Source organism: Protopterus annectens, chromosome 17.part0 (assembly GCF_019279795.1).
Source record: "Protopterus annectens isolate FY-2018-M chromosome 17.part0, PAN1.0, whole genome shotgun sequence".
Classification (NCBI taxonomy): domain Eukaryota; kingdom Metazoa; phylum Chordata; order Ceratodontiformes; family Protopteridae; genus Protopterus; species Protopterus annectens.
This window is the reverse complement of record NC_056751.1, coordinates 387,528,028-387,548,844: the sequence shown is the minus strand read 5'-3', so window position 1 is coordinate 387,548,844 and position 20,817 is coordinate 387,528,028. Positions and strand designations below refer to the sequence as shown.

General features: G+C 39.7%; 1 protein-coding gene across 10 annotated transcripts in view; it reads right to left on the bottom strand.

Moving 5' to 3' along the window:
• Positions 1 to 20,817, bottom strand: part of OSBPL5 (oxysterol binding protein like 5) — a 1,550,034-nt gene that overhangs the window by 480,394 nt on the left and 1,048,823 nt on the right. For all 10 annotated transcript variants that reach the window (XM_044059004.1, XM_044058998.1, XM_044059002.1 and 7 more), the window contains one exon: positions 1,952 to 2,123. In XM_044059004.1, the coding sequence (XP_043914939.1) occupies positions 1,952 to 2,123 (172 nt within the window). The remainder of the gene's footprint in view (positions 1 to 1,951; positions 2,124 to 20,817) is intronic.

Below are 20,817 nucleotides of genomic sequence, written 5' to 3'. Positions count from 1 at the left end.
GGATGTCCCAAGGAATGTCCTACTGGAAGCATACCAGTCACAGTCCACTGTGACTAGGCTTGAGTCAGATCCAGGGCATGATGGAGAAATAATATGTCTCAGCTTTAACGAAAGAGCCTGGAATCTTATAAAAGAAAGGGAAGTCTGCTTCAGCTTGTTACCACCATGTCACTGGAGATGGTGGCCGGGGCAAAGTCCCAAAACAGGGAAAGATTTTAAATACTTGTCTTATAAACTTGGAAAGTTGCTAGAATATCAGATTTTGTCTCAGCATACATGTTCCAGGGGACAGGAAGTCAGAAAATGAAATGTCTGACATTTTTTAGTAACTTCAATCCTCAATTATTTTCCAGAAAACCACACATTTTATCTGAAAAAAAAACAATATGATACAAAAATCTGGAAATTTTGAAAAAGTCTGGATAGTCGAAAGGTATGACAAAGTCTACATCTTTCAGTCAATTTTCTGGGATTAATTTGCAAAACAGATACAAAATACTCCTCATCAGAGCAAGTCACAAACTGAAATGATGTTAACATTTCCTACCCTATCATCGTCTCATCTTGTAGACTGGCTATCTCTCAGTTAATCTAATTAAGCAATCATTTGCATATTCAAGGGCTACATGGTAAATTAAATAATTCCCTTAATTATTTAGCCTCCCAATATATAAGAATTCATCATTTTAGCACACTTTTATTTATACTGCCTTGAGTACAGAATGTAACCACTGGCTTGGGAAGCAAATAACTAAGAATGAATGAGAAAAAAAAATCACACCAGTATTGAAAACAGTTCAGTTTATCCCACTTACAGCTTTTACATAGTTGAAGGTGACACACATATGGCAGCATTCATCTACTTCTTTAAAAAAAAAAGAGGGTGAAGTTCAAATGAATGAGTACTGAGATGCCAGGTGACAGTTGTAGATTAATTGCACATAACCTGGAATTCCCTAAAATCATAAAAATTTGGCAGAGATTTCTGAAAGCCACATTTTGAACTATCTTACACACTTGGAAGACATTGGGATATATTCAGAAAGGCTTACCACGATGTGACAGCTTTAACTTGGGAAACTTTGCACATCATGTCGAGTCTTTCCAGTTCAGAGACCAGCCTTCCTGTAGGGTTTTCTCCTGGTGGGGGGGGTGTATGGAAAGTGGTGTGGACACAGCATACTAATGTGGCAGTCCAGGAGAGTAGCTAATGCTAAGGGTGCTAGAAATGATGACTTCTTAAATATTGTGAGGCTTAAAACATCAATAATCATTCTAGAAGGAAAAAGTGTCAACATTTGTTGAGAAGTGCATCCATCTAAAGTGCCTTTTCTTGCAAGAGAAAATTCCCAAGGGCCATCTGCTCACACCCACCTTAATTTGTATAATACACCACAAGATCACTGCATCTCAGGGTAATGATATCCTATTTAAAAATGTTGCATATTTTTGCAAATTTCCATTTTGAAACTGTACATATTCTCTGTTTTAAGAATAGTAGAATACCATGTCTGATGTTCCACACAGAAGTTGCCATGTTAACTTACTAATAACTTGGCAGGAAGTTAACATTAATAAGTAACTCCAAGTATAATACTGTGATGTTTTATGGCTTTGCCATTTTTATTCAAAGTGAATTGCAAGGGCCAATATGTTGAAAATATTCTTTCTTTTAGTGCAAAAAAAAAAAAAAAAAAGATTGATTATTTCAGCTTTCCTGATTTATTAGTGAAGATGTTGAGTACAATGTAAACTCACTCATGGAAAAATCTTGTAACCGGTTCTGCTAGTTGCATTCATGCCCATTAAGATAAACACATAAAATGTTTCATATCTAAATCTGCAACAATGCAACAGGAAATTACTTTTTAGAGTAAAACAGAGAGGCGGACAAAAGGAATTATGTCTGTAAAGGCTTTTTTGTAATGATTTCCATTTGAATAATTCTTACTGGAAAAGTTCTTGCTCAGACACAGTAGATGTATGAAGCAAACTGTATAATCCTATGTTGGCAGCATCCAAAGAAGAGTTAAGATCCCCATCTTTTCCCTGTTTGGAAGAGGTGATTTTAAGCAGGCTAGAACAACGCAAAGCCAGTTCCAGAGCATCCATCCAACATCGACCTGTATAAAAGACACAAGATTTTAAATAATAAAGTATTCTTTTAAACCCTTTATGTGTCAAATCAACAGTATTACTACTGTAGATACCGAGTCACACACATATACAAACACAAAGGCACACACAGACATATTTGCAGTTAAAATTTTGATACAAAACATTTGGATTAAATACCTAATCACTAATAACAGTATATAACATAGTTCAGCAAATCTTATTTTATGTAAACAAAATGAAAAAATAAACTTCTTAAACTGTATAAAAGATGATTGCAATTAGTAGAAGGCAGGAGGCAGTCAGTTCATTATTGGAAGGCAGGTAGCAGTTGGTTTATTATATGGCCTTTTTAAGTTCATAATACTTTCTTGGATGATGCAGGGAAAGGGATTTATGAACCGGATTACCCCTCACTCATGCTAGTGGCAGAGTGGAACACTATTCCATTATAGGTTCATAGTATTAGGCTAGCTGCCCTCATAAGTCATTTTAAGTCTAGCCAGTCTTCCTTCAAGGGATAGAATCAGACCATGTGCATAGTGTGTGTGAGTGTGTATGTCTGTGCAAGGTAAACCAAACCCCATCCCCTCAGGATGAGAGTTTAATGGCTAATCAGGCATAGTACTTAGTTAAACAAGGATATTTGCTTAGGGTTGCTTAGGCAATTTATGAACAGAAAAGACTTGGCTGATCCACAGAGAACAGCAAATCTGATTTAAAAAAAAAAAAGTTTTTGATATATATTTCATGCTTTGGGTGAGGTGGCTAGTATATATTATATTTTAGTCACTAGAAATTCTGGGAAAATGCAAGATGAGCTGTTTTCTTCCCCTCATAACATCACAAAGTTTTAAATAAAAATATCATAATTAATAAAAAAATAATAACAGGAACAAGTTTTTTTCAGGCTGAAGGATCAGGACACAGTAGATTATTTGAGGCAAGTAATTTTATGATACTGAAAAAGAAAGGTCTTTCCTAAATTGAGGGGGGAAAAAAGAAAAGAAAAGTCCTCCATAAATTGAGAACCAGTGTGGGAAGTACTACTCTCAGACCTTATCAGCAACTTTTCCCTTTGCCTTACCTTAGTTCTGATAATGGCAAGAAAACAACAGTCTTCCTTTAAATAAGAAATGGTACACAAAAAAGGCAATGACTTTCACAGAAATGAATGCTTACATAGTTGTAAAGGAAATTAAGAAAGAAAGACAAGTGTTCAGTTGAATATTTAAATGCCATGTTCATTAAATGTGATAAGCATTTCCCATATGCAAAAATTCATATAAGAACTGAAAGTGGTTGAAAATAAACTGAATAATGTTAAAAAGGACAATACAGAAAGAAAATGATCCTATGTTAAAATAAACTGGGCAAACAACTAACAATACAACATAGAAAAAATAAGCAAAGAAATTATATCCTGCACTTAAAATGAGGATAGTATGGAAATTGAACAGAATTTGAGCAATATGAGAAAGATTACTTTGAGAAAATATATGTCTCATTTAAGTATAATGATTTTGAGATACATGACTGGTTAAATAAAATAAAACAAAGCTTGGATTTCCCAGATATGGGAATAACTCTGAAATATATATATATATATATATATATATATATATATATATATATATATATATACATATATGATGCAAATTATCGGAAACAAACCCACTAAACCTGACCAAATCTTATTTTGTTACACATGTTGCAGTTGCTGTTCATTCTGGACTGGCAGATACCTTCTCAATGCAGGAACTTTTCATTATATTAATTAGAAAGATAGCTAACGATGGAGATCTTACAGATCATTATAGACCTTTTCCTTATTGAATGATGACTGCAAGATCTTAGCTAGAGTTAAAAAAAAACATACAATTAGTGGCTTGTCTTGAAAGATATTAATTTTCTACTCAATTTGAGTTCTGCCTTACTTTATAATTGTTGTTAATATATCTCCAAGCAAAATAAAGGATTTAAAAGGAGTAAACATAATTTCATATGACTCATGGAACATTTTGATTTATTAAACAGATATTATATGTACAGACTGCTAGAATACTATAACATCCATTAGCAATACACAACTTATACAGAGACACACATTTTATGATTAAGGTAATTTAACAGAACATTTTAAGTTAAGAAACTGTCAGACAGGCATACCCACTAGCTTTTTGTTAATGCAATGGATCCTTAATTAGAACTCCTGAATCAACAGCAGTCAAGGATGAATATAGATGCACAAAAATGTTATTTAATGAGCTGATATCTACTATGAATTTCTCCACAATATAAATAGGAAAAATATATTATTAATACAATACTTTGAGAAGACACTAACTAGAATGGTTACAGGCTGACACACCAAAGTTTATAGGTTCATAGATGAGATTCATAGATTAGTACTAGGCTAACTGCCTTTATGGGCCATTTCACACCTAGTCAATAACCTCATGTGAGAATCAAACCTTGCACTTTGTGTCTGTAAGGTAAACACCTTAACCATTATGCCATCCTCCTGCCCTAGTGGTAATCTAGACTTAAATAGATATCCATGAAGAAGACAACATCCTGGACCAAATTCTACTAGTTTCAGAATTCAGTTCATTATCCTGAGATGCATGATCTTATATAATCAAAAGGTTTATGTTAATATTCAGGACTGTTTGAGTAAAGTGAAAAGAGATACAATAAAATTAGCATCAAAATATTTTGATGTGTTAGCATTATTTAACTATGATAAGATACTTTTTATGCCTACAATGAACTTTTATTTGATGAACATGATATCTCTCCACAGTGGCTGAGATGAGAAATTAAACTGGACCTGTTCCCTTCAGTAATGCTTGATTTACAAAGGGCATGTAATTCACATACGTGTCAACACAATCATTTTTTTCTGCTTTTGAATAATATTTCTCTTGTTATATAATGAAGAACTGAATATTTTGTAAAAGCTTACTTAAGCAGAAATCACAGTGAGGGCATATTTTATTATAGATGAATTAAATAATATTCAGGAATTATAGCATTTAGTTAAAGGTTACCTTAATAAATGAGCAAACATTATAAATTTGATCAACAAACAAATCATACCATTCATTCTGTGTTATAGAGTACATTACAAGCATCTACCAGATATCTCCTAACTGGAGTTTGGTACATCTGCTTCATCTTTTACTGTTGGAATCAAAAATAAACAGATATCTCTTCTATTGACTGAGGATAATCTCTTCTGGAATGGATTTAGTCAGGGTACATAGCTCACTGTCTGAAACGTGAGATATTACAAGTATTACAAAATTGATGAAAAATAATTTACTATAGGGCATGCATGGTGCAGATATTACCACACTCCCATCCTAAAACATCCTTGAAAGTGTCATCATAGCTGGATTACATGGATTACACACACCACTGAGTGTCTTATAAAATGGGCAGCTATACTTTTTTGACAATATAGTACAAAAAAGTACTTTAGTCTGCTTTGTATTTTGGTCAAAGTAGCTCCTCTGCCAAATGTTAATATGCTTTAAGATAGTAAAAACATATTTTTCTTGAATTTCTGACATAATTGCTTTTATATTATGCTATTAATTAGAGAAATAATTTTTAACTTTTTACTAAAATACCCAACAATACAAGTGTTTGTTTGTGAAACTTACTCTGTCATACAAATAATGAAATTATGTTTTTAAATACATATTTTTGTCATTCAATCTATTTTTACTTGCTTTATACTATTCAGGATAACAGGGGAGCTAACCTGTATATTGACAAGCAACAGGCATATGGCAGGGAACAAATCCTGAAAAGGACATCAGTTCATTATGTGAACCATACGGACATTCACGCAAGCACTGCATTTACAACTATGTGAGAACTTAGAGGATTGCGATTTTTTTCATCAGTTTCATCTAACAACACATCTTTGGAATGCAGAAGGTAACTAATGTACGAAGCAAAAATCCTTGAAGACTTAGGACATGCGGATTCTGGGCATGAACACCCCATCAAAGAAATGAAGTAGGGGGACAAAAATTATAGTTATCATAGTATACTGTTTGCGTTACTGTCACATTTCCCTTATATTATTCCATAACAAATGATGATGATGTCATAGTCATTTCAAGGGGCATGCAAAATCATCAGATTAGGTAAAAATAGGCAATGACTGTTAAAGCCGGAAAAGGATAGATAGTATGTGGCAAAGTTAATAAAGTATATGGAAATTTGTAAATGTTACAGATAAACCTTTTATTATATTAAACAATGAGTCATAACTTTGACAATTATCAGTACCTTAGAAGTAAAATTTCAGAGGTGTAGCAACACAGAGAAACACTGAAATGATACAGACAAGGATGGAGCGAGTGTCTACCCCTTAAACAGCAGTAATATAATTTTTTGCTCATTTATCCTGCTTTTGTTTTGGAACTATTTCAGTAGTTGAGACCAGCTGTGACTCAAAACAATATAGCTGCTTGTTGGCCCAGATATGGTGAATGAGGAGCCAGGGCTCCTACAAATGTGTCAGTCACCAAATCATTTGAAAGATGGCATGACAAAGAGCCTTTAAACTAGTAGAAATATACATATTAACTAGTTAAATCAGCTTGTCTTAAATAATTCTGATTTTGTTTTGCAGCCATTTTAGTCCTTCTGACCAAACCGCTATTCATACAGTCTTGCTAAATGACACTGCCGCAAAGGTGCCGAGGGAGGAAGCACCAACCCTATAAATGAGCCAAATCCAGAAATGTGCCTGGCTGGGTAAAAGAATGAATAGAGCTTCTCATTGTTTGGAGACAAAAAAAAAAAAACATACTCTGGGAAACAAGAGAATAAGGCTATACAGACTTAAGCTTTGGACTGGAAAGAAGACATTTAGATTTTATTATATGAATAATGAAAAAACTTCTGTGATGGTTATTCTTAGAATGTGTTATTGCAAGTTTGGATTTTACTCCCTGGATGATAAAAATGCTTGACAGGATCTGGTATAATAGGTTTGTAGGTGCAGGAAAGACAAATTAACTTAATACTTGGTTGTCATATAATTAATTACACCATCTTGTGCTCCTTAAATATTCAAACCAAACTGCAGAATCTGATCTGTTCAGATACACCTAAACTGGCCAACGATCACCAGCATGAACTGTAGTATTAGCCAGCTCCTTGCATCACACTTTTATAAACAGGATTCTTTCAAGAGATATATTTCTTTACCTTACAGTGCATCAGCCTTGGAGGGGATTATTAAGAGCAAGGGTGCAGTGGATACAGCCACATGTGGGTGTTTTTTTTTACGTGTGTGTGTGTGTGTGTGTGTGTGTGTGTGTGTGTGTGCGTGTGTGTGTGTGTGTGTGTATGTGTGTGTGTGTGTTCATGCATGCAAATGTGTATATGTGGGTTTGTGTGTGCGCTGACAGGAGGCTTTGATTCCATGAAAGCAAATTTTAAAGAGTTCAGTAAATGGCAGTTTTAAACAACTTCTTTCATTCAAGCTGCACTCATGCAGGTTCATCAACTCCCCTTTCCCCATTTTCTATATATGGTCAGGGTGTCATGTCAACTGTCGCCATCTCTCTTGATTCAGTGCCACTGTCCTAACGTCTTCAACAGTCATGCCTGATGATTGCACATGTGTCATGTCAACTGTCGCCATCTCTCTTGATTCAGTGCCACTGTCCTAACGTCTTCAACAGTCATGCCTGATGATTGCACGTGTCATGTCAACTGTTGCCATCTCTCTTGATTCAGTGCCACTGTCCTAACGTCTTCAACAGTCATGCCTGATGATTGCACACGTGTCATGTCAACTGTTGCCATCTCTCTTGATTCAGTGCCACTGTCCTAACGTCTTCAACAGTCATGCCTGATGATTGCACACACAGTATATCATCTCTTTGCTGGAACCCCTCATTCCTTTTGCCTTATTATGGTCTGTCCCAAATTTTCTTCACCAGATTATCTTCTGCTTTTAGTGCACGTGTCCAAACCACTGTAATCTGCTCCGTTTGACCTCCTCTGCAGTTGGAGCTACTTTGGCTCCTGGGCAGATGTCTTCATTTCTTAGTCTGTCCCACATTGTGCATCCTACCACTCATTTCAGGCACTTCATCTCCATCACCTCTAGCTTCCTCAACTGCTCTGCCTTAACTGGCCAGGTTTCTGTACGATACAGTAGCATTGGTTGCACCACTTTTTTTGAACACCTTATTTTTCAGCTTCTTGGACATTCTTCTGTTATACACTACCCTTCACATTGTGTACCAGTTGGCTGTAGCCCCTCTGATTCTAGTTTTGACGTCTTCATTCAGATTCCCCTTCTCATCAACAAAGATGCTTAAAACTGTTACCCTGTTCCACTATTTTCCCTTCTACCCAGTGCTCATCTTCTTCTGATTTTCCCCATTTGTTGCCACAACAACTGTTTTATCTGTATTCAGTTTCATTGCATATGCCTTCAGTTTTTCATTCTATTCCATTCCTCTGCCTTTTGCTGAAGTTGTTGCTCAGAGTCTGCCTGTAATGCTACTTTGTCTGCATACAGCAACTTTGCTGATCTGCCCATTCTGACCAGTTTGTTAATGTAGTCACCAGTATAAATAGCAGTGGGCTCAGAGCTGAACCCAGATACACACCATCTCCCACTGAGAACACCTTTGTGAGACTGAACCCTGTACATACATGAGTCATTGGGTCCTTGTACATAGCCTGCACTAACTCTATCAATGTTTCTGAGAATTTGAACCACCACAGGACTGCCCAAATCAGCTTTTTTGGGACCTTGTCATATGCTTTCTCCAAGTCTAAGAATGTCCAGTTGACTCTCTCATCATCTCTAGCTTCTTCTCAACTATCTGTCTTACTGCAAACATCAGGCCTATTGTGCTACAGCTTGATCTGAGTCTAAACTTTTCATCTCTCATCTTACTCTGTATATTTATTTATCAATCGCCCTCTCCATAACTTTTGTGCGGTGCAGCAGGAGTTTGATTCCTCTATACTGCCCAAAGCTGAGGATGTCCCCTTTGTTTTGTACACTGGAACTAGTATGCCTATTCTTCAGTCATTAGGGATATACCTTTCTCTCCAGACTGTTAGGAATACCATCAGGAGCTACTTCTCCCCATCTCACCCAATGTGTTGATCATATTTGCTGTGGGGTCTACTTCAAATCCTTGAAATTGCAGAACATCAAATCACACCATCAAGGACAAGATGATCGATGTTGTACAACATGGAACATGAAAGTAGACTAAATTTAAAAAGATATAAACTCTGCTTGTAAGTTTTTGCACCCCCCACACCCCCTGCTACTTAAATATACCAACTTTGAGATCGCACTACAGTGAAGAGAATGATATATTTCCCATTCCATGCCATTCTCTTCACCAGAGTACTATCTTGGAGTTGGTATATTTTAGTAGCAGGGGTGTGTGGCGTGCCCCCCTGCAAAAATGTGAAATAAGAAGTCTTCACTATTTATTTATTTATTCATTTTATAGTTCGATATTGCAGAACTTCGATCCTCAGGTTCTCAGAGATTCGATCAGAGATTCGATGTTCTACAATTTCGACTCTACAGGGGACACCTGCTGTGACCTCATCGGAGTCTGCTGCTTTTCCTGACTTCATTTTCCTTAGAGCTGTGCTTACTTCTAGGTTGGGCCCCTCCTCTTCCTTCATCACAGATTGTGTCTGGGGTAGTATAGCTTCTTTGGGGTTTTCTTCATTCAGAGGCTGCTGGAAATACTCCTCCCATCTTCCTCTGATGTCCTTTGGACTGCAGACTACCCTGTCTATGGAACAGGCTCCCCATCCATGTGAAGCAGAGTCCCTCCCTAATCCAGTTCAAGTGCAACTTGGACAATTGGATGGGAAACCGGAAATTCATCCCAGGTTTGGCACCTATGTCTCTGATGCAAACAGGTAACCTGTAAATGGTTCATCTCCCAGGCCCATGCTTACACTTATTAAGGGTATCAGAACTTGTCAGAGATTTGGGATGCATGGCTCGGCTTAAAAAGGCCCTTGTTTCATTAGCCTAATAAACACCTATGAATCTATGAACCTATGGAGAGCAGGTTGTTGTCTGACTATCTTCTTTACCTTTCTAACTTTGCCATCCAGTTTCTTTGTGCCATTTACTGAGTCACCTTTCCAGAAATTGGTACAGTGTCTCTGATGCCTTGTTCTTTGCTATTACAACTGTTCTCTTAGACTCTTTGTTAGCCCACCAGTATTCCTTCTTATCCTGTTCTTTTCTATCTCCCACTTTTTCTTGCACTACTTTCTTTTGACGACTTTCTGGACTTCTGCATTCCATCTTCAGCTTTCATTATGTACCTTATTTCCATAGCTGGTTCAGACACATCTGTTCTATAGTCCTCACACATGCTGTTTTGAGGCACTGTCATTCTTCTTCAACTCCACTTATTTCCTCTTCTTTCTGAGGTGCTGGAGCCCTGAGTAATTTCTTGAACTCCTGTGCTTTCTCTTCTGTCAACTTACAGGTGTTCAGCCTGGTCTCTATTTACCTTAGAGCCTTCTTTAACCAAAGCTTCCAGCAAATTGTGGCAACCAGTGGTTTATGCTGTAGGCTGATGGGTTCACTGGAGATGACTCTGCAATTGCTGATCCTATCCCAGTGCTCTTTCCTTACTAGGACACCTACCTGAGTTGTATGTTGGCCACCATCAAGCCATTTGCCAGATAGAAGTCTAGAATGGCCTCTCCTTCTTTATTTCTACTGCCCCACCCACGTGGATCCAGGCAGTCCTCATATCCTGTTCTGTCTGTTTCGATATGTGCATTCAGGCCACCCATTATCAATACCAGTTTCTAATACCCTGTTTTCTCTAGTAGGGCCAGCAATGTCTCATTATGACAACCATGATGTGGTGCATAGGCTAACATTATGAATAGTGCCCTCTCCTTACACCAGAATCCGATTGCCATGAGTCTGTCACTAATCCTGATGAAATCCCTCACTGTCTTATGAGGCCTCTCCTCACCACAATTCCCACACTATTTCTAGTCTGTCCTCCTCCTGAGAAGATTCTGGATCCCAAGGCATGTGGCTTTGCTGCACAGCCCTTCCATCTTGTCACCATGTTGTCATCCACTTCCAAGCTGCATCCTATCAGCGAACCTACATGGAGTGCAACAATTCTATGTTTATGCAGGTTGTTTTAAGCAGATGTTCATGCTCTGTTTTGATTAATACTAAAAAATAAGAGTGCTGCTGATTATTGGAGCAATGTCTGATGAGAGTAAAATAAGTTATACCTCTTCCTGTGGTCATTTTATGCACACTGATATCAGCATAGGACATGATGATGAAGATATTGCAGTTTTAAATTGGAATGATACTATAGATGAATTATGTAATATACCGCATGATGGAACAATACTTAATGAGCTGGCATTACATATCATAAATCATTTGGGGAATTAAATCCATACCTTGCATAATTTTTACCTGATAATAAAACAGCAAGAGATTTCTCTATCAGAAGTATGAGATTCCTGTTTCTGAATCAGTCAGTGTAAAAGAACAGTGAATATTGAAAGTTTCTATAACAACCTTAAATGACATATACTGGGGGGTGGGGCTTCACTTTCTTGCTACTCTTATATACTTATACTATATTTGCTTTTACTGTCTTATTATTCCAAATATTATATTTATTTCCCTTAGATCATCAACAGACACCATGTCTGCAGATTGCTGTATTTATCACATACTATATTAGCCATTCAGATGGTCAAAAATGTGTAATTTTGGGTGATTTTAATACTGAGAAATATTCTGTTTTGATGCTTAAATATTTAAAAATACTGCAAAATATTGAAAGTTTAGAATGCTGAAGTTAGGCATCAGAAAGGTGAATGGGGACTCAAACTGCTAACCTGAGACAATACAGAACTGAAGAAGTGTAGCTGGTGCAAAAAACACCAATTGGAAGATAGGGGAAACAGTCAAACTACCCTCAGGCAATTGCAAATTAATCTGTGCAATGGAAACATTAGGATATAAAGGGACAAAGCTTTAGCTATTTTGGGGGCATGGCAGCTCTGTGGTAAGCTTATTTGTCTTACTGCTTCAGATTCCAGGGTTCATCCTTTACCTCTAATTACTATCTTTGCGTAGTTTGCATCTTCGGCCCACATTTATCCCGGTTTTCTTTAAGTATTCTGATTTCTATCCATCTTCCTGAAATATATTTACTTACATTGTATTTTCCATTATCATTGCAATCCAGGTTATGGCTGAAAATGGTCTATTAATCACCCCCACTTATAAGGTTATCAAAAATAAATTGCTCAAATAATGGATTTGACAGTGACTGGAGATTTGTGTATGAAGACACACTGCAAAGAAATCCTGGTGCTTGGGAGCTTCAGGTTTTAAACTAGAGGCTGGAAAAAATATAATCATGATACAGTAGGAAGGGTAACTAAAAAGCATGACTGGCCATCTGAATTTGAGGGAGTATATTTACTTTTTGATATAATGATACATATTTTAGATTGATTTTCAGTAGCATTAGAATTACAAGCTAACCACCACCAGTCTAACTGAACTTGCAGATAAAAACTACAGTGTAATAAAATCTCAAACTAAAGTATGCTGCTGGAAGATTATACTGAAGACACAAGTCATAACGCCAAAAGTGACAGAAATCACAAGTAAAATTCAGGTAGGTCATAAAGATTATGCCAGTCTTTTCATGGTAGTGGTTACTGTAAACAGTTTCAGTGCATTCCATAAACAAGAGGCAGACTGCAAAGACAGTGATATATCAAAATAAATGCAAATCTGACTAACAGAGGCTGTGTGACATAGAATGATGTAGCCCTGACTATGCCCATGGTGATCTTTGATTAAATAAAAACTTAAGCACCAAAAAAGCTGGCTTTGGAGGGAAGGGGGTGAGTGGTCACTGCTAACTCACCCAACCTGAGAGGGGTGGATTCAAGTTCTCCTGCAGGAACAAAAGCTATGGGCTATACTGCAGATATGTGCTACATGCACAGATTGTATGACACAAGGAAACAGGCTTGTCAAGGACTACATGGCACTCTAGCTAGATGTAACAGGCATATAGAAGCATCTACCTGCACTATGTCTACTGGACAAGTGGGAGGATGGGTATTAAGCTCAAACAAAACCTCTCTTAACTTAACATCCTTTTGGCATTTACCCAGCCAGGCACTTGAAACAGCTTGAGAGACCATAGAGATTGCTCACAAAAAGAATACAGGGACTAAACAACAAGTCCTATGTGGACCATCTCAAAGCCGTATCCCTGTACTTGGTCTCTTCCAGACTGCCAAGTTGTGATCTATGCCTAGCCTTCAAGGCACCCCCTGATTCCACACTGATAGATTTATTACACATCCCCAAAATAAACAGTATCAGAAATACCCATTCTATGGACCTAAATCATGTCTGCAACATGAACAGGACATTTTGGAGGGAAAGGTATGTGCTTCAAAAAAGATTATTGCTTTTCTGGAACAGGCTTCCCATCCATGTGAAGCGAAGTTCATCCCTAATTATATTCAAACATAAAGTACAAATTTACCCCTGGTTCTGCACCTATGGCAATAATGGACAGAAGCAGCCTTGTAAATGCTTATATAAGCCTAATATTGTAGCTCATAAAATCCATTGGGGTACTGACACATGCTAGCAATATTTTAATAAATTTGGGGTAAGACTGGATAGGCTTAAAACGTTTCTTGGACTGATAGCCTAGTAAACACCTATGAACTATTAATTCTTCACTGGATGACAATGTGACATTCAGCATTCATAGGTAATAAGAAACTGGAGAATTAAATAAACTGATAGGTGATGGGGACTCAATGATCTCAGGGAGAGCAAGGGCCAAAACATAGGAGAAAATGGTTAAACTTGATGGAAACCATAAAAAGTACTGGTGGATGGAAACAGCACTTTACACTGAGGAAGGTGATGAAAAAATATATAACAAAAGAAACTGGTAAGACAATAAAAAACACTTTGTGACATTATAGTGAATAGGTAATCAATGTTTATATACATCAAAATGAATAAATAACTACTAAGGCAACAACCCATCCAATTAAGGAAAGAAAAAGCAGGAGCATTATCTCTACTTTCAGTGACTTCATTCAATAAAGTTTAGAATGAAGAAGGAGAAAACAGAGGAAATAGAAATAGGCACAAAACAATGTGTGATGTCAAAAGTAACAATGTAATATTTTCAGGCAAATCTGAATAACAGAAATAATGACACAAAAAGTGGTAAGGGAAACCTTAGTGCTTTAAAGTGTCGACGTATGGATTATAGCAATCCTATTTTCCTGAAGAATGGAAGCGTTCATTTACAGTGCTGAGGTAAAAAGGATAGGTGAAGTGTTTAACTAAATCTGAAAAGTTTAACAAGCTGCTTACAAAAAATATTTGAATCTTGTCTGGTAGACAATTCTACATGAACTAGACACATTTGGGTTGCTGACAATGCATGTTCTGTGCATAAGCAAAATCATTAATATCCATTAGCAATTTATAGCTTCACCAGAGAAGTTGTAACAAAGGAATACATTGATACAAATGGATGCTTTGTACTTAAGTTACAGCAAAAGCATTCAATAAGGTACAGCACATTAAATTGTACAACAACAAAAGCCAATGAAAATGAACCTATACGTAACAAATGATTCTCTAACTGAATGAGAAACAGGAAATGGCAAGAAGGAACTAGAAGTCAAAATGAGAACAGCAAGGGAAATGGAGATGTGAATGCTGCAAGAATCAATATTTAGAATACAGCTGTTCTCTGTTCTCATCACTGGCCTTACTGCACTTAAAAAATAAATAAAAAACAGTAGTAGCTATATATGCATACAAAGCAAAAAAGTGACAAGTTCAGCTGGACTGTAGCAGGATCAGTATTACGACCTCTATCTAGGTGCACAAAGTTTAAAGAAAGTCTCTGCTAAGCTGCAGGAAGGATTATACAAGACGGTCAGTTGTGTCAAAGATGAGTGGCATTTCAACAAATGTAAATAACATGTATTTCATGACTTTAAGGAAAATGTTACACTGTGCAAAACAACTTGCACAAGAAAGAGTAAAATAAGCTGAAAGCTAAAGAGACCAAAAGCATGCAGTGGATAAGAAAGTAACCTTCAAAGTATGTTAGATGCTATAAACAAAGGGACATTAGACTGTCAAATTGCATATGAAATTCATAAGGTTATCAGACCCAAAGCAATTAAAGGCAGTCTTTATACAATACATAGCATACTTGAGTAAGCTCCATATGCAATTCTTAGAAAGTTAAAGATGTAATAAGGGATAGAGAAAATTCTAGGGCACTTAATTAAGAAGAGTCCATACTTAAAAAACACTGTTATGAGAAAAGGTTAAGAATATTGAATCAGAGCAGTGTCTTCAAAAGATGGAGATGGGGTATAACTATACAATGTAACATGAGATGAAGAGCTTTTCACATAAGCAGGACTAATAATAGTTCCAGTAAGGAAAGATCTGAGATACTGTCAGCTAAGATTGCAAATACCACAATGTAAAACACTTGGAGGCCTTTTTGGTTATTGTTTAATGCAGTTTGGGACAAGTTGTCCCGGTCCCTCGAGTAAGGGAATAAAGGGGTGTGGGGAGGGTATAGTGGTAGAAAGGAAGGTAAGGATTGCAGTTGGTTAGGATAGTGGGTTTGTGGTGGTGAAATGGTTAAGGAGAGAGGGAGATGTAAAAGGAAGTGAGGTAGGAATAGGTGGGACTTCTGACAGTACTAAGGGTTTGGGATTAGAGGAAATAGGCACATTTGGCGTGAGTTGGTGGAGTGATAACTAGCTTACGTCCAGACGACCTGTAGGTATCGTGGATGAAGGCAGGCCTTGGATGGTGGGGAGAGAAGGGGTTAGGTGGTCTGGGTCAGTTCCCCCTTTGGTGTTTCTAGGGATTAGGTAAAGGGGGGGCTGAAGTCTGGGAAGATAGTTCGAGCTTACTGATAGGAAAGGGTGATAGAGTATTGTGTGTGTAGGTGTGGGTGAATGGTCCGGGGGGTGGATAACCAAAAAAATATATATATATAGAATAATGTAGCTTTAGAAGTGGATGGGAATAGTGCTAGGCTTAACTGGGTGGGTGAAGTCTTCCTTGCTCCTGTCATCCGCCAGTCTCCTGGGGATTCATCAGGCCTTGTTGGTGGGACCATGCGGTCGTGGGACATAAAAAAAAAAAAAACAAAAAAAAGTAAGACGTTCCCTCAGTGGTCGTGGTAGGCAAAGGGAGGTCCATCGGTGTAATCCGGTCCCGGTTAGGTTGGGGGTTAGCAATAGATCATCCCCTCGTGCTCCCTGGTGGGTTTGTGGGCCAGTTGTTTTCATTCCTGGGGTAGATGTTCTCCCGGTGGTCGTGTGTGGCAGTTTTCATTGGGGTATAGTGGCGGATCTGCTCCCCAGTGGTCCAGCGTGTTCCCGGCTCCATTTCATTGGTGGTAGTGGCGGGGTTTGCAGTTCCCATTCCCTGGGGGGTTCGTGGGTCCTTCTGCTCGCGGTTGTCTGGGTGTCCCTCAGTGTATAGTAGCTTATCCCTGGTGGGTTCATGGGTCCAGCATGTTCCCAGCTCCATTTTGTTGGTGGTAGTGGCGGTGTTTGCGGTTCGCGCTCTCTGGGAGGGTTCATGGCTGTCCATTTGCCTCTCTGGTTCCCCTTCAGAATGGCGTTGCAGTTGTCCTTTGCACCTTATCCCTGGTGGGTTTGTGGGCCGATGTGTCTGTGTAGCTTCCCCTCTGTCTGCGGCTTGAGTTCAGGGGGGGTCCGTCATCTTCTTCATCGGTGATATAGTGACGGTTGTTGGTCCATGTTCCCTGGTGGGTTCATGGGTGTCGGTCAGTCTGCTGGTCCTTCAGGATGGCATCGTGGCTGGTCGGGTGTCCCTCTGTCCCAGTTTTCGGTGGTGGTGGTGGTGATATGGCTTCTCCATTCTCCCTTGTGGTGTAGTGGGTTGCTACTGCCGGTCTTTCAGCCGTTCGGTCCTAGTGCCAGTTCGCGCATGCGCACTGCGTGGAAGAACCGTTACTTAGATAGAGGATCATGCTGGGAGGGAAGGTAAGTGTGTTTAGCCTTGTTTGTGTGAATGGTGAGGGGATTGGATGGCTGAGTGATAGGGAGATAGTTAGAGGGACTTAATTAATGTTTTTTTTTCTCTCATAGATACACAGGGGAAGGGATATTGATAGGGGATATGCTAGTGTAGGATGGGGTACTAATGGTAGGACGTGGCTGACAGGTGGGGTGAAAGGTGACAGTGGGCAGGCAGGGATAAGTTAAGGTGTGGGGCAAAGCAATACCAGGGGTTTGAGGGGATTAGGGCAGTCAGGCTTATAGAATAGTGCTAATATTTTGTTTCTCTTTTTCAGATGGCCAAATTACCAGAGCTGAGGCAGAGGTGGCAAGCAATTGTGGCCCAGGTGGAGGAGGTCTTCCAGGAGGCGACAACATCGGAGGTGGTGCAGGAACCTGAGCAGACCCCTGGTCGGAAGAGGTGATGCATGGTGGTGAGAACCCCAGCCATGGGGAAAAAGCAGCAGGCATCGCAGCAGGGGATGGCAGTGGAGACTCCGGTTCCCAGCACATCGCAAGACAAAGGTGCAGGTAATGGTTTTATTACAACAGCATTGTCGGGGGAGCTAGGGGTTGAGGATGGTGGGGTGGGGAAGGATGACAACTTGGCAGTTGGGGATCTTGGGGGCAGTATGCAAGGGATAGAGGAGGTACAGAGGCAGCTAGTGCAGGGTGCCAGGTACCCGGTTAGAGATGCGACGGGGGGGGTGGGTGGTTCCAGGGACAGTTTGGGTTTGGGCTCAGAGGTAGGCTCTGATTTTGGGCTGTGGCCTGGGGATTGGTTGGTTACCCAGTCCTTGGGGCAGGGACAGGAGCAGTTATTTTGACTCCTCATATTTGGGGTCCGGTTAAAGAAAAAATTGGAAAGGGGAGTATGTGGATTTGTTTGAGCTGATTTATGAAGAAGATGTCCAACGGCTAGTGGAAGCAGAGTCGTCTAACAGTAAAGACTTGTTAGCGGCCTTAGCAGCATTGGGAAGGCAGAGGGTAGGTAAGCTTCGCCCTAGGACATGGGATAATTGGGTGGTTGGCTTTATTTATTTTATGGCAGTGCAGCTGGAGAAGGATGGGTCCTTGGCTCTGCCAATGTTAGTCTACTTCCTTACCATTTGTGAGGCACAGCGGTTAAGGCCGGGTAATGCATGGCTCTGGTATGATCAGCATTTCCGCAAACAGAAGGCTATGGACCATTCACTTCATTGAGAGGTGCGTCACCCAGCTCTATGGTTGGCTACGATGATGGATAGTTATGTGGGCTCTAACAGAAGGTTGAGTGGACCAGAAACAGCGAGTGTGTGTTGGTCATTTAATAGTGGCTCCTGTTCATGGGTGGGGTGCAAATTTGCCCATGTTTGTTTGAGATGTGGAGGGGGTCATTCGGCCACTAACTGTGGTCGGCAGGATTTGTCCTGGAACTCCAGTGTGATGGGTCATGAAGGTGGTTTTGGTGGGCAAGGCTTTCAACCGGCCCAGGGGAGGGGTAATTTTCATGGGTCCCGGGGATTTGGACTCAGGTTCTTTAGGGGCAATAGAGGGAGGGGTGCCATTCCCTATTAAGGTGGAGATTCTCCGGGATAAGCTTCATTGGTTTCCTGGCTCAGCCATCAAAGAGGAGATAATGCATGGTTTTCAAAAGGGGTTTCCTATTAAGTCCACAGTGGGAAGGGGTGGGGGGGTTGCAAGAATTTACAATCTGGAGGCTTTATTGGAGAAAGAGAGTAGGGCGGGGCGGTTATTGGGTCCTTTTGATAGTCTGCCTTTTAGTACTTACAGGGTGTTGTCTTTGGGGTTGGTGCCGAAGAAGCGAGAAGGGGAATTCAGAGTGATACATCACTTGTCTTATCCGGAAGGGAATTCAGTAAATGATTTTACTGCAGAAAAGGAGGTTAGGGTGCATTACGCTTCCTTAAATGATGCAGTAAAAGTGATTAGGGAATTTAGGGAGCAATGGTTGGTTAAGGTCGACATTGAGTCGGCTTTTCGATTGTTGCCTATTAGGAGGGAGGATTGGCCACTATTGGGGTGTGGGTAGGAGATAAGTACTACTTTGATAAAGCTATGCCCATGGGTTGTTCAGTGGCATGTGCAACTTTTGAGAAGTTCAGTACAGTATTGCATTGGATTTGGCAGCAAAAAGCGGGGACGCAAAAGGCAGTGCATTATTTAGATGATTTTCTGTTGGTGGGCAAAGGAAAGGTAGGAGCACAGGAAGGTTTGCGGGAGTTTACGGTCATGCGTGAGGAGTTAGGGGTACCATTGGCTCAGCATAAGATGGAGGGTCTGGCAAGGGCATTAGAATTTCTTGGATTAACAGTTGATGCAGAGCGGGGATTGTTTTGTTTACCAGAGAATTTATTAGATAGGCTTAGGTGGGTGATACTTTCGGTGTTGGGTAAGGATAAGATTTGGATTCATTTAGTTATGGAGTTGCTGGGGCTTTTGAATTTTGCCTGCCGAGCGGTACACCCAGGGCGAGCTTTTTGTAGGTCACTGGTGTACTTGCTGAAAGGGGGTAAGAGCAAACACCATTGGGTTAGGGTAACCCAATTGGTGTGGGAGGACTTGGGGTTGTGGAACGAGTTTTTGCAACAATTTAATGGGATATCTTTATGGCAGTCAAACTGGGTGGGGCAGAAGAAACTTCAGTTGTTTACAGACGCAGCTGGGGATGCTGCATGGGGGCCTATTTTAGGGGTCGGTGGTTTGCGGCTGAATGGCCTCAGGATTGGGAGGAGGTATGGAAGTGGGACGTGGCCTTTCTGGAATTGATGCCTATATGAGCAGCTTCGGTAGTGTGGAGGGAGCAATTGAGAGGCAAAAGAGTAGTTTTTCACTCAGACAATATGGCTGTAGTGAGGGTATTGCAAAAGAAGACAGCTAAGTCAGGCTTGTTATTGTTGGTGTTACGTAAATTGATTTTTCACAGCCTTCTAATAAATTTTTCTTTTACAGGTGTGCATGTGCCTGGTGTAAGGAATGAGATTGCTGATAGTTTGTCCTGATTTCAGTTTCGCAGGTTTCGAGGGTTGGTTCCATGGGTGGAGGAGGTGCCAGAAATACTACCAGAGGAGGTGTGGACTCTTGGGTCGATGTAGCCAGGCGGTTGGTACAGCATTCCTGGGCCCCTTCTACAAGGAAGGTGTATGGTAGGGCTCTTTCTGATTTTAATCAGTTTATTTTGCAGCTGCCACAGGAGGAAGGGGTATGGTCAGAGGAATTACTACTGCAATATTTAGCTCATGCTTGGGGGTTAGGCAGGGCTTTGCAGATGGTTAAGGTGGATTTGGTGGCGATTAGTATCTTCGCTAAGGTAGCGAGGTTGCAGGATTTCATTAAGTCTTGAACATTAGGGCGTATGTTAAGGGGATGGGGTAGAATGCTGGTGGAACATAAAGATACTAGATGGCCAATTACGAGGGTTATATTGAAAGTTTTGTTGAAAAGGTTAGGTTTGTTGCAAAAGGAGTCTATGGATTATTTTATGTGGGGTACGTTATGTACATGGTTATATTTTGGCGCTTTTTATATTTCGGAGTTGTTAGGCTC